Here is a 12,616-nt window from a genome sequence, read left to right on the forward strand (position 1 = left end):
ACCCATTTTATATAATAACAGCTGAGAATAAGGTGTCCTATACAAATTTCAATAAATCAAATGTTTTTCATAAAGCTGTTTTTACATCAACAGTTGTACACAAATTGCTTGTATAGACATTTGGCCATGTGTGTCCATGGAGTCACCAGCAGTGCAACTTTAAGTGCAAAAGTCAGAAGTGCCAGACAAATTATAACAATTTAATGATACTGCCTCATCTTATACAATACAATACATGAACCGTATATATAAACTGTAGGAAAATTATTGTGGTTAGTGCCAAATTTTCAATATTGCAACACAAGTCAGGCATTTAAACGTCCTTCATACCTGGTAATTGATATAGCATATCAGGGTTGGAGAGACTTCATCTAAAATACAAGGAGAATGAGAAACCAGGATGTCTAATTCTTTTCATAAAAGATCCCCATCAAGGTTTTCTAGTGTGTATTTTTGACTACAAACATTTTTAATATCACTGGAAATCTGAAACACCCAATCAGGGCTCCACGGCGAACTAGTAGGTTGCCGGGAAGTCATTGGCCCAAGACACCCACCAGTCAAAAGCAAGGCGCTGACCACCAGCTCAGTGGATCCCTAGGACCAGATGGCAGGGCGTGCCAAAGAGGATCCCCAGCAGCAGTCCTGTGTAGGTAACCCTGCCACCTCCTGACTCTAGGCCTCCACTGCCTGGACCACACAGAGGAAAAACAGAGCATCGTTCGAGGCCATTAATGTCACTTATATCCACCCATCCAGACACATTAACCATTTGAAGTCAGGAGAAAGACCCAGTCGTGTTGGGTTATGCATGCCCCTCCGAACCGTTCTTATAGCTTAACTTGCTTAACCCATGTCGACCGGACACCTCAGGCAGCTTGCAGGCACTGGGTGATGCAAGGACGGTCTTTCACCGTCCAGCTGTGTGACACCCTGGGACCGAACCCAGGGTGTGGCTGCACCTCGGCTGCTTTTCGATCAAGTGCCTCAGGCTGATTCACCACTAAGGAGGCTACCATTTGGCCGTTTCATTTTGCTAGAATATTTACATAACTTACCATATGGCAACGCATCTGGTCTTCTCTCTGTACGAAAACAAACAACCGATTACTCATTGGAATGAGCGTCTGAGCAAGAATGGCACTGACTGCAAGTGACTGTCATACTCTCAATAGCTTAATGTGTCACATTCTCACACGGAATGATACCAAATATATGGTTACCTTCTCTAGCAGAATAGAGAGGTCCCACTGACACTGTGGTGGATTCTGCTGACTCCGATCCAAAAGGCCCTGGAGATCTTTTTCTGCGTTTGTTTGGGCAACCCTGTGGGAAAGACAAACCAGTAGTTTAGGAGGAAATAAGGAAGTTAGCCCAGACAGACCCAACATGTCACCCCTCCACACTCCAGCTCCTAAACAAACAGATCCAGTATCTTGACACGGTTGCTGTTTACAGAAACATTCAAGGTCACCAACGTATAATGTGTTGTATTTATCATTTTGGAACAATGTCAGAATGGTAATCCACTTACCCCAAGCATCTCCTGACACTTGCTAGCCTCACACATTCGGAGAATGCAGTGCAGGTAGATACTAGACTTGTCCAGGTTTTTGTGGGATACGAAGCGGAAGGCTTCAAAGGAGAATCTGGATATCTTGGAAATCCCATTCATCAAGACAGACGTCCGTGGATCAACAGTGCATCTGTAAATAAGTGTCATGAAAGTACACTTTGGAAATTAGCAAATATGAATTACAATCATTATATTGAACTGAAACAGAACAGTTTATTCTCAAAACGCAATGTGTCCAAATTGTTGTTTTTGACTTAAAATGTTGTGTTTGGACAGTATATCTTTAAGATGTTGATCGTGGGGTTGTTCAATTACAGATGTGTTAGAAATCTCTTGACTTTCAGATTTATTGTTTCCTTTCATAGTGACAAATAATCATAATCATACTCTAGTATCTAGTATCATGAGATGTTTTGCATCCATGTAAATAGAACATTTTAGCAAATACTTTCATGCAGAGTGAAAGTTAGTCCATTTATCCTAAAATAGTGGGCTCTTAATAGTGGGAAAACACATATCAGTCAAATGTAGTGTATACACATTCCCAAACAATGGTAGCATATTGCAAAGAAAATATGTTAGTACACATCTAAAATCAATTAAACAATCTGATACCCATCAATCGTTTGAACCTTTAGTGGATATACTATTTTGGGAATAAACTATTCCATATATCATCAATGTTTTAAAACAATAATAAAAAGTATGGTTTTAATCGTACCCTGTAAATAAGTTGAACACCTCATTGTCTGTCAGGTTGTACAGAGATGGAGTGGCAAAGCAGTGGTCAAGCAACAGATTCAAACTGTTTCAGGGAAGGAAAGTTAGAGAGGAGAGGAAAAAGATCAATTTGATGGGAAATTGTGAATACCATTCAAAATAATGGATACAAATTACAAACACAAATACAAAAATAATATATATATATATATATATATATATATATATATATATATGTGACAAAATACAGTATATAACATTTCAACATACTTCTCTGTGAGGTTGGTGGCCTTGATCTCCACATAGATCTTGGTACGTAATCCCAGTCCTGCTGGTGGAACAACCAGTGGGTAGGTGTAACCAGAATCCTACTCAGCAGTTATTAGAGGAGTGAAGTTAACAGGAAGCTCATGTGAGATTCATTAAAATGTTGAATAGTGGAATAAAAAAACAGTACAATTCAGAATTAACTAGTATTATGTTGAGGGGGCATTTCACAGTAGCTTTAACTTCTGGATTACTGAGACTTACACTTTGATTCTTTAATAAAGAATTTAAATTATACAGCATATGCCCTGATAGCTTAATTCAAATGTAATACTCCATCAGAAGCTAAAATTTAAAAAATCCAACTGCCATAATGTACAGCAGGGCTATTCGAGTCCGGTCCTGGAGGGCTGAAACACTTCTGGTTTTTGGTTCTACCCGCTAGTTGATCGCTTACACCTGGCATCTCAGGTCTGAATCACTCCCATATTAATAGTAGAAGATAAAAGCCAGAATTGCTTTGGCCCTCCATAACCGGAATTGAATTGCCCTGATGTACAGTATGTAAATAAAGTCCTGTAAATGTAAATAATTACAGCATGTAGCCTGAAAACATGGTTGGTAAATCTCTGCTCTCTCTGTGAATTTTAGACTAGTTACAACTCTCAAATTCTATCCCATTACAACAGAGAGAGGTGCTTTAAATGTAATTGAACATATAATAACATTGTAATATTGTCCTTCTGTCAAGTGCTGTGTATTTGAGTCGTGGGTGTTTAAATGCACATCAGGGTGTCTAGGGTGTTTAAATGCACATCAGGAATGGAATGCACTCACATTAAAAACATTCATACTCAAGGTGTTGATAAATGTCCCATTGTTCCCACTCATAGCCACTGCAACAGATGACCTGAAACAGAAAGTGGGAACGAGTTAGATGGGAAACAGAAGATGTCATAATTCATTTCCACATTGCATGGCGAAAGATCCCAGTGGGATCTAAACATTGTTTTTGTGTCCCATTAGTGTTCCCAGTTACAAATCAGCATGTCTATGTTCTGATGCCTGCCATACATTGAAGTTGAAGGTTTTCACATCAACATCGTGTCAGATTCTTGTGGAAAGTCATTTACAAAGATGGATATACAATAGACCCAGGTGAGATCACACCAGTACAGACACTGAAATAACCAAAAACCAAAAGAGCATCTTAGTGATTCATTTCCAATTACTGTCCATACACAGCTCCGGAAATAATTAAGAGACCACTGCACCTTTTTCTTTCCTTTCCAAAAATTTTGAAAAGGAAAGTTTTGAGTGAGGAAGAGAAGTGTTCAATTTGCAGTGGTCTCTTAATTTTAACCCTTCTGTTCCTCATTCAAAACCTTCCTTTTGCAGTGGTCTCTTTATTTTTTCCGGTGCTGTATGCCAAACTATACCAAATTCTCACCGATTGATTACTGTCCATATATACTGTACCAAACTTCTCATCGATTAATTATTGTCCATATATACTGTACCAAATTTCTCATGGATTTATAAATGTCCATATATACCAAACTTCTCATAGATTGGAAGGCTGTATTACAACGTGCTGTCAGCAGAGTAATCAGAGAAAACACCTGAGGCAAAGACGACAAGAAAGTGCCAATCATCTGGACAACACTAATAAGTACTTTAGGTACCAGCTCATCAGAATCAGAAAGAGTTTTATTGCCAAGTAAGTTTCACAACAAAAAAGGAATTTGTTCTGGTCCATTAGTGCAACATTTTATAAAAAAAGAATAAGGCAAATAAAAACAAATAAGAATAGTGGACTGAGCATAAAAATAGTAGACTGCATTAATAACAAAAAATATTTTGTCCAGTTGAGGGTTGTGAGTGTATGTGGGGAACAGGCTATGGTCAATTTGGTTCCAGAGGCATGTTCATGAGGCCTACTGCTGTAGGAAAGAAACTGTTCATGTGGTGAGAGGTTTTGGTCCTGATAGACCTCAGCCTTCTGCCAGAGGGGAGAGCTCTGAATAGTCATTTTCTAGGGTGAGTAATCACTGCCTTTCGCCTCCGTATCCTGGATGTGTGTAGATCGTATTGAGACAGTAGATTGCAGCCAATATCCCGCTCAGCAGCCTGCCCTTGTCTTTGGCAGCGGCTGCAGCGTACCAGACTGTGATGTAGGAGGTCAGGGTGGACTCTATGATAGCAGTGTAGAAGTGCACCATCACAGTCTTTGGCAGGTTGAACTTTTTCAGCTGCCACAGGAAGTACATCCTCTGCTGTGCTTTCTTTGTAAGAGAGGGGATTTTCAGCCCCCCCTTGAGGTCCAGGGCGATGGTGGTGCCCAGAAAGTGAAAGGAACTCCACAGAGGTGACTGGGGAGCCACCCAGGGCGATGGGGGGATGGACAGTTCATTTAGTTCCAGTTGTGTCCACCTGTCCTTCGCTGGCCAGACCTTGATAAACCCCTTTGTACTACAAACTGATGCAACCAAATAGGATTTGGGAGCAGTTCAGCAGAGACAGGAAGGAAATCTAGCAGACATCACTATGGTTTGAGAACACGTACAACCCCAAAAAGAACAACCACCTAAATTCAGACACGTTAGAGATCTTAGCCACGGTGTGGGCGACGAGCGATTCAGAGACCATGGACAACTACTTGCTAACCTATGTACTGACAACCGCCAAGCTGCAGGGAATAACACACCAGTGGATGGCAGAGTTAGCCAATTTTAAGCTATTGCTATGAGGTATCAGTAGGAGGGATGAGCAGTTTTTTTGAAATATTCCAAGACATACTAAACCCAAGACTCAAGAGTACTTTTCTGAAACGCACTTACAGAGGACGTCCAGGAAAACTCAAACTCTTTTGAGAGGAACGAGTTCATGTTGGAAAGGAGAAACCTGAGGACATCCCAGTCTGTGTAGCATGACTACAGAAGGGCACAGGATGTACCAGAGTGCATACATTCCTTTTTATATAATCCTTTTTTTGAAAAAGGACATGGACAGAGACAAAAGGGAATACACAGATAGACATAAAACTAAAGAGAACGGTGAAAATTAATTGACAGAAACCAAAGAGGATGAATCCGCTCAGAGGATGAGCACGACTGGAGACGGATCACCACCGCACAAACAAGCGTTGGCAATGCCTGACCTCCGGACAAAGACAGAGTTTACCCGTTATGGGTTCTGTTGGCCCGCCGGGTAGCTTATCAGTTGGCATGCATTTCCTCCATAAAGGACACATTGAAAGGAGATACATGTTATGTCATTCTACGTGCGAGGAAGTCCTAGTCGTTTTACAACGTGCCACACGGCTCAACATGCATTCATTCCATTGGTTATAACAGTGCATTCATTAGTCAGTAGGTTACACTGGCGTGTAGTTAACGTGCAAATGTGCTTTAAGCAGAGTTGCCCCGCCAGTTACTTCCTGTAAAAGATGCCACTGCATGCAATCCGCCCTCCCCCCGGGGACCAGTAAAGCTGATCCGTAAAGTATGAATAAATGTTTACATGGCAGGGACTTACGACACAATCTTTGTGTTGTTTAGAAAGTATTCCAGCGGGTAGTGGCAGGAAAATTGGTAATAGAGGTCAGTGGTGTAGCTTACGACGCCTTCCGACAAGCCAGGGGTGTTGATGTAACCTGTTATGATGACCGACTGGACACTGGAGAAAGAGCTGAATGGACCCGACGAATCAGGGACTTCGTCCACAATCTAGGATTAAACAACACAATTATGGATTAATGATAAAGGATCAGGATGGATTATTATACATCAGTAGTACAGGATCAATGTTAGATGAGTACGACTGATCAAGATCGATTGGGTTGACATAGGATCACCATGTCATTATTAGACATTACATATTGGAAATATTGGGTTAGTACATTCTATTTTTTAATCAAGTCTGATTGTTTTACACCATCGTACAGTTGACAGTAGGCTGTACAATTTCTTATTTCCGTTAGCTGTTTCCCAAATTACTATCATTGGGCTAATCTTGGACACCAGTGGCGTCATTAGGCCTGGGCGTCCGGGGCTATAGCCCCGGTTCTTTTATGAATAGCCCCGGATCTCAAATGGAACAATAAAATAGTCCCTGATCTATTCAATCTATAATTCCAATCGATCATTATGACAATGTTGAAGTGTAGGCAGCTAGCATTAACATCAAAATGTTCCGCATGTACATTCAACACCCTGTACTTTCTGTCCCGGGCTGGGCCGGAGGGGGGGCTAAGCCCCGAATGTATTGTGATCCTAGCGACGCCTCTGTTGGACACACTGATTTTGCATATACGTGAATGGTCCAAGTACTCGAGACGTCCTAAAATGTACACCAGACACCTGGCACTGTCATTGTGCATGCATTGTAACCCTCCTATTGTGCCTGTATTGTAATACAGTATTGTGATGTCCTGAAATGTACACCGACTGTACCTAAGTCTGTCACAGTGAATTTGCCATGACTCTTTCACCTGCAGTGACTGGCGGCAGGGGTTCTCCTGGCTATCGTTGACAGGCAGCTGGTAACGCATGATGGGCGGGTCCACGCTAGTGTCAATCGAGCCCTGGCACTGGCTCTTGTTTTTCTCCCCGTTCAGAGCCAGACCGGCCGGGTCGAAACCCGCCCACAGAGCCGTGCACAGGTTCACCTCCAGGTTGATCGTAGTGGCGCCACAGAACACCTTCAAATCGCTGTTGACTGTATGGAAGGGAGAGACGAGAGGTAAAAACGTTTAGGGAAAAATAATAAAGCTATAGTAACGGCTGAGGTGGAGTCAGTCAGCTGACTGCCAGACTGAACGTCTCAGTCATTGATCAGGTTAAACCCCCCCCCCCCCCCCCCCCCCCCGGAGATTTTCAACGTGAATAGCTGTGTAACTTCAAGCCTTACCTGGGACCCTCTTATAGCTATCAGAGCAGTTGTAAGCAGCAGAGAAGGCGGGCTGGATGAGAACAGCCACCAGAACAGAAAGGCATCCGATGGAAAACATGGTGCCTACTGCTGAGGGAGAGGATGAGAGAGACATTCACAGAACAGCAAGAACCACATCCATTCATAAATGATCAAACTGCAAAGTAGATGAAAATGCAAAGATGATGCAAAATATTACTCATACATTTAATGTAAAGTGTACCCAAAATGTTTTATGTTTTCATTTGAGGATTTGTTTTTATGTTGTTGTATTTTTATATTTTTATTTTTATTGGTAAAGCACATTGAATTGCTTCAATGTATGAATTGTGCTATATAAATAAACTTGCTTGCTTACTTGCTTGCATTGATAACGATTTGTTACTAGATCCAGTTTCTTGTGATCACGTTCAGGAATTAGGTTACGAAATTGGAGTTAGAAGTTAAAGTTAGGGAAGGGTTATCTGACATGCTTAGTAGCTGCATAAAATCAAAAAAAGTAACAAGTAGCAACATATCTTTAATTATAGAAAGTATATTATCACTATTTACATGTACTATGTTAGTTTATTATTTAAAGCCAAGGTGTTAAAGCATAAACACAAAAAATATAATTCACAATTGTAAGTAACATTTGTTCAAGAATAATAAAAATCAGGAAAGCTGACTTAAAAGTCATTCCATCCTACCTGTGAGCTTGCTGAAGAGGTGTTTGTATCAACAGGTGTTGAGGGATGTGTCTTATAGGCCCCGCTGACATTTGATCTCAGAGGAGTGACATGCAACACCCGCTCATCAATACACACATGCATGTTTGATCAGTGGCCTTGCCTCAATGCAAAAACTCAGGTTGGCAAGGGTCAAAGGTCAAGGATTGTGTCCTAAGCAGGGCATCTTGTCAAGCCGGTCAGTTTCTTGTCATACTGCTCACGCAATCAGGAAGTATTTGCTCGCTGTTTCATGCTGGAGAAGAGCATGTAAAGCAGTCACCAACCATTTTGGGCCATCAACACACCCAACCTACCACCAGAGAACAAGGAGACAGGACAACAATGTCCAACACCCACCTGTCTATCCATGTGGGGTGCCCAGACAATTTACACTAAACTTGTTCGAACCACTGCATGTGACAGTATTTTAAATGTTGTACATTTTTTGACGGGGATTGAATCTTTATTTCCTTTTGTAGATATGGTAGTGTATGTATGGTTTTGTCATTTACGCTTACACTGAAAACAAAATTGATTTAATTAAGCCACTCTTCTATTGTGTCCCATGAACTACTTTGCAAATAATCGTTGCCATAGGCTATAACTGCTGCTATTCAACTGAGGAAGCTCTATTGTCCTGAAATAATAAATAGAAAGAAGATGACCAGGTATTGCCAAAAGCCTGGAGAGAGAAGACGTATGTCACATTATACTGGGAGGTGTCACTTGGTGACATGTCTTTCCTTTTAGCTTCTACTCAAAAACTCTCCAATGAAACCTGCTTAATATTCAACACAGAATCCAACAGGCATTCCTGTATGGTCTAGTCATATAAAGGTTTTAAAAATAATCCTAATGGCTCCAGTCGTGTAACTTCAGAAGAAGATTAAATATTAAAAATGTAAATATTTGTCTTCATTTTGCCTGTGCGACATTTAATGGCAGTCCTCCTTGCATTTATTACTTTGTTCTGTCTCCCCTTGCCAAGATAACTGAGTCTTCTATTAAAATGCTTAATGACAAGGGAGAACACATTAGCAAGGGACCTGAGACTATTCATATATGCAGAATCTCTAAAGATCCTTCAGAGTCCACGTCCTTGTTTGTAAACTTTTTTCAGCTCACCCCACAGCTTTTCAAAACAGTCAGAGGGTTTTGGTAAGAGGGTTTAGGTCAGACGACTGGGATGGCGATTGAAAATGGTTGATTCTGCGAGGTGTAATTTTTTTACGGCATTGCCGTATTTTATGGAGGCCAACAATCTTTTGTCTCATTTCATATTTCTGTTCTCTGACTGTTGATAGATGAGTAAGGGAGTTTGTCAAGTGTGTCACCTGGTATTTATTACTCAGATGAAGATTTGGTTCATAACACGTCTGTTGGTGTCAATAATCCTAACACATTTTTGAGAATAATTTGCATTTCTTGTTCAAGAAATTGTTTTTTTCTCTCAACAATTTCACTTAAATTAAGCATTAGTCAATCAATGTCAACAATTACATTTTTCATAGCCTTGTCAGCTCATCGTTAACCAGAATTCGCAACCACTATGACCACTTGGCCAAAGGCACAACAATTTCAAGATTTTCAGTTACACATAAATAAAGTCAAAAACAATATTTCCAGAGAGCAAGAGATCAATAGGTTACACCATATATGGTGCTCACCAAGTGGTGATACATAATGGATGTACAAATGGATAAAAAAGGCTGTTAAATTAGTTGTCCCTATTGAAACTGAAATTATTTAATCCAGTCACAAAAATCAGGAACCCTCTAATTTCATAAAGTTAAACTCTAGCCATAAAAACTTGGAACATATCTTGTCAAGGAAAGTCATAGCATTTGAGACTGGATTATGCTGAAGTGAAAACATACTCCAACACAGAAATGTACATGGTGCTTCCTTACTATATCAATTCTCAGGCTTCCACAAAAGTGAATGAAATTTGATCACAGTCCCAGCAATAACCAAGGGGCAATTAGGCTTTTTATAATATGCTGATTTCATTTGGGAAAGAAGATATCCTGGGAACGGGCAAGGTTATGATATTGAGATAGTGGAGGGCAACAGTGAAGAGGCCAGCTGTCCTTTAAGGGATGTGAGCCTCATGGTCAAGAGCTTTGTGGCAGTAACCAGAAGCTTGCCGTTTCTAATTGCTTTTCCCTAAAGCAAAGCATTTCACCCTAACTGCTCCTGCAGGTTTCTCTAGACAGGAACATCAGCTTAATTACTCAAATTTGAATGGACAGCCCCCCCTATATTACCCAAACAACCTAATCTCTTTTCTTATCATGTCAACTCACAAGGTGGATGTACCGCAGTCGTACAATCGCCCATTTTCTTGTGCAATGAAAAATGTCCTTGAGAGACTCATCTTGTGGGTTGGGAGATGTTGGTGTACTGATGTGAAAGTAGAAATAGTGTGATTGTTAGTCGTTTATGTTTGTACAGATCAATGCAATGACGGTTAAGATGATGATATGGTGATAAGAAAAAGGTTGTCATGAGAGAAGTTGCCTTTTGCTGTCATCTGCTGGTCACACGTGGGTGAGCAATGTTTCAATATTTATTGGTAACACACAATACAACCAATGTTGTCGAGCGTGTAGCAAAATGCTTTTGTCTAAACAATACATTCGGTGAAAAATTATACAAATTACTAATATACAAATACAATACAAAACAGAAAATCGAGTGAATGTGTTAGTTCCAGTGTGAACACAGTTCACAAAGCACACAGTACACCAGCATGGATTTAATACATGTTTGGTGTATCTGTAGTTGAGTGTGCATGCATGGTGAGTTTATAATAATTTGGAAGTTAATTTGTGTGTGTGTGTGTGTGTGTGTGTGTGTGTGTGTGTGTGCAGATCATAATTATAAACTCACTTTTGTTCTGCCCTTTCAAATATTTTCTTTTAAAAAGACAGTATCCAGTAATTAAGATAACATTCTTCTTCTCCCCCCCCTGTCATGAAATCAGCTGATGTTTTGAAGTGAAAACAACCTATTTCAGTTACTGTGTTAGAGTCTATTGTCCATGTAGAAGGACCCGGCTCACAGAAACAGGCGTGTGTAACACTGGCCTGATTTAACTCGGTTCAGGGCTCTTTCATGGGGCAGAGGCTTGTGCCGCCAATAAAGGGACATGTAGAATGTAGCTACATTCCAGGGAGAGGAGCCGGGATACGCTTCCCTGCAGCCATTAAGACGGCACAAATGTGCCTCACATAGTGTGCCTGTTGTGAAACACAGCCTTGCTTTGTCCGAGCCTCTTCGATTTGCTCCCAGGAAATGTGCGCTAACGGAGCTGCCATCTTCTGTTGTCCAATGGAGATTGAGTGAAGAGAGGACCGAGAGTCTTGTGGCGTATTAACCTCGAGCTGACTTACGCACATCTTGTTTATTTCTGTTCACATGCTCACACCATCCTTGAAAGAAAACACCAGGATGGTTCATTAACGAATCTACATCATAAATATGTTCTTATAAATACAATATATATTATAAATATGTTCACGTTCATTAAAATCACGTTCAGTCATTCCTTTATGTGTGCTGATAATAGCTCATGCCTCTTAGACTATGCGATAGATTTGGGAAATGTTATTCAGTTATTTTGTTTTTAAGTATACTTTTTTTCAGGACACCAACAATGCTGTATATGGTGTAGGATAAAGTTTGCAAAACCTCCTTGTTGATGTTATTATTTTCTGATTATTCTAGGGCATATTCTCTTATGGACATTTTCGGATTAGTATTTACAATAAAAATTATTAGTGGAGAGATCATAGCTCAGCAAGCTGCATGTCATGGGTATTTTACTGTTATTGATTACTGTGTGTTGAACCTTTTTAAGCTTCAACTTTTTCTTCAAATTCTTCATCAGGCATCATTTTGTGAAATGTTTTCAATCCACTTCACCCATATGAGTCGGAACCACACATATCTCTTTTTACAGAGAAAATGGAAATGAGTGGAAATGCCTGGAAAACAAACAAGAGAGGACAGTGACAGGAAGTGTGGTGTTGAAAAAACAGCCTGCTCCCTTTCCTCCTCTCTAGCTTCCTGTTAGGAGCCATTGCCCTGCACACTAGCATCACAAACAATTCAACCTGTCCTGTATCCACAGATCCTAGATCAGCACTTGTCCTCTCAGACAATTTATGAATGCAAGGCCCAGGACCTTTTGGGTTTATCATACATAGTTGCAGTCAAAACACTAGCTGGAGACAGTTCACTGTAGGGATGATTAGGGTTTCCATGTTTACATACCTGGCAACCGTCAGCTGAGTGTTGCCAAGTTAGCCAACCCATTCCCATGTAGTCCAGGCCACAGCATATAACCAACTGTGGTTTTATGGTAGTGACTGATGTTGTTCCTCTGAAACCACCACATCAGCAAGCA

At 40.6% G+C, this 12,616-nt stretch overlaps 1 protein-coding gene across 2 annotated transcripts; it reads right to left on the bottom strand.

Annotated features, from left to right (window-relative positions):
- Nucleotides 1-94: 94 nt before the first annotated feature.
- Nucleotides 95-11,258, bottom strand: LOC105011517 (zona pellucida-like domain-containing protein 1). Of its 2 annotated transcripts, none has more exons than XM_034293936.1 (11): nucleotides 11,098-11,258; nucleotides 7,475-7,582; nucleotides 7,056-7,282; nucleotides 6,101-6,291; nucleotides 3,401-3,473; nucleotides 2,567-2,664; nucleotides 2,298-2,381; nucleotides 1,535-1,706; nucleotides 1,224-1,326; nucleotides 1,059-1,085; nucleotides 95-690 (listed from the first exon to the last, which is right to left on the bottom strand). In XM_034293936.1, exons 2-11 carry the CDS (start codon nucleotides 7,572-7,574, stop codon nucleotides 587-589), a joined length of 1,179 nt encoding a protein of 392 aa, XP_034149827.1. In that variant the 5' UTR covers nucleotides 7,575-7,582; nucleotides 11,098-11,258; the 3' UTR covers nucleotides 95-586. The 2 variants fall into 2 exon arrangements, with proteins under 2 accessions (XP_034149827.1, XP_010869890.2); XM_010871588.4 differs by lacking the exon at nucleotides 11,098-11,258 and adding an exon at nucleotides 7,854-7,931 and having other exon boundaries at nucleotides 7,475-7,585.
- Nucleotides 11,259-12,616: the final 1,358 nt, after the last annotated feature.

The sequence above is a fragment of the Esox lucius genome, chromosome 1 (assembly GCF_011004845.1).
Source record: "Esox lucius isolate fEsoLuc1 chromosome 1, fEsoLuc1.pri, whole genome shotgun sequence".
Classification (NCBI taxonomy): Eukaryota; Metazoa; Chordata; class Actinopteri; order Esociformes; family Esocidae; genus Esox; species Esox lucius.

Bases quoted from the DNA above. Each gene is read 5' to 3' on its own strand.
- LOC105011517 (XM_010871588.4), bottom strand. The intron at 6,292-7,055 runs GTGAAAGAGTCA...GTTTAATCCTAG, and splicing joins CCTGCCGCCAGTCACTGCAG to ATTGTGGACGAAGTCCCTGA. The intron at 691-1,058 runs GTAAGTTATGTA...TGTGTGGTCCAG, and splicing joins ACCAGATGCGTTGCCATATG to GCAGTGGAGGCCTAGAGTCA.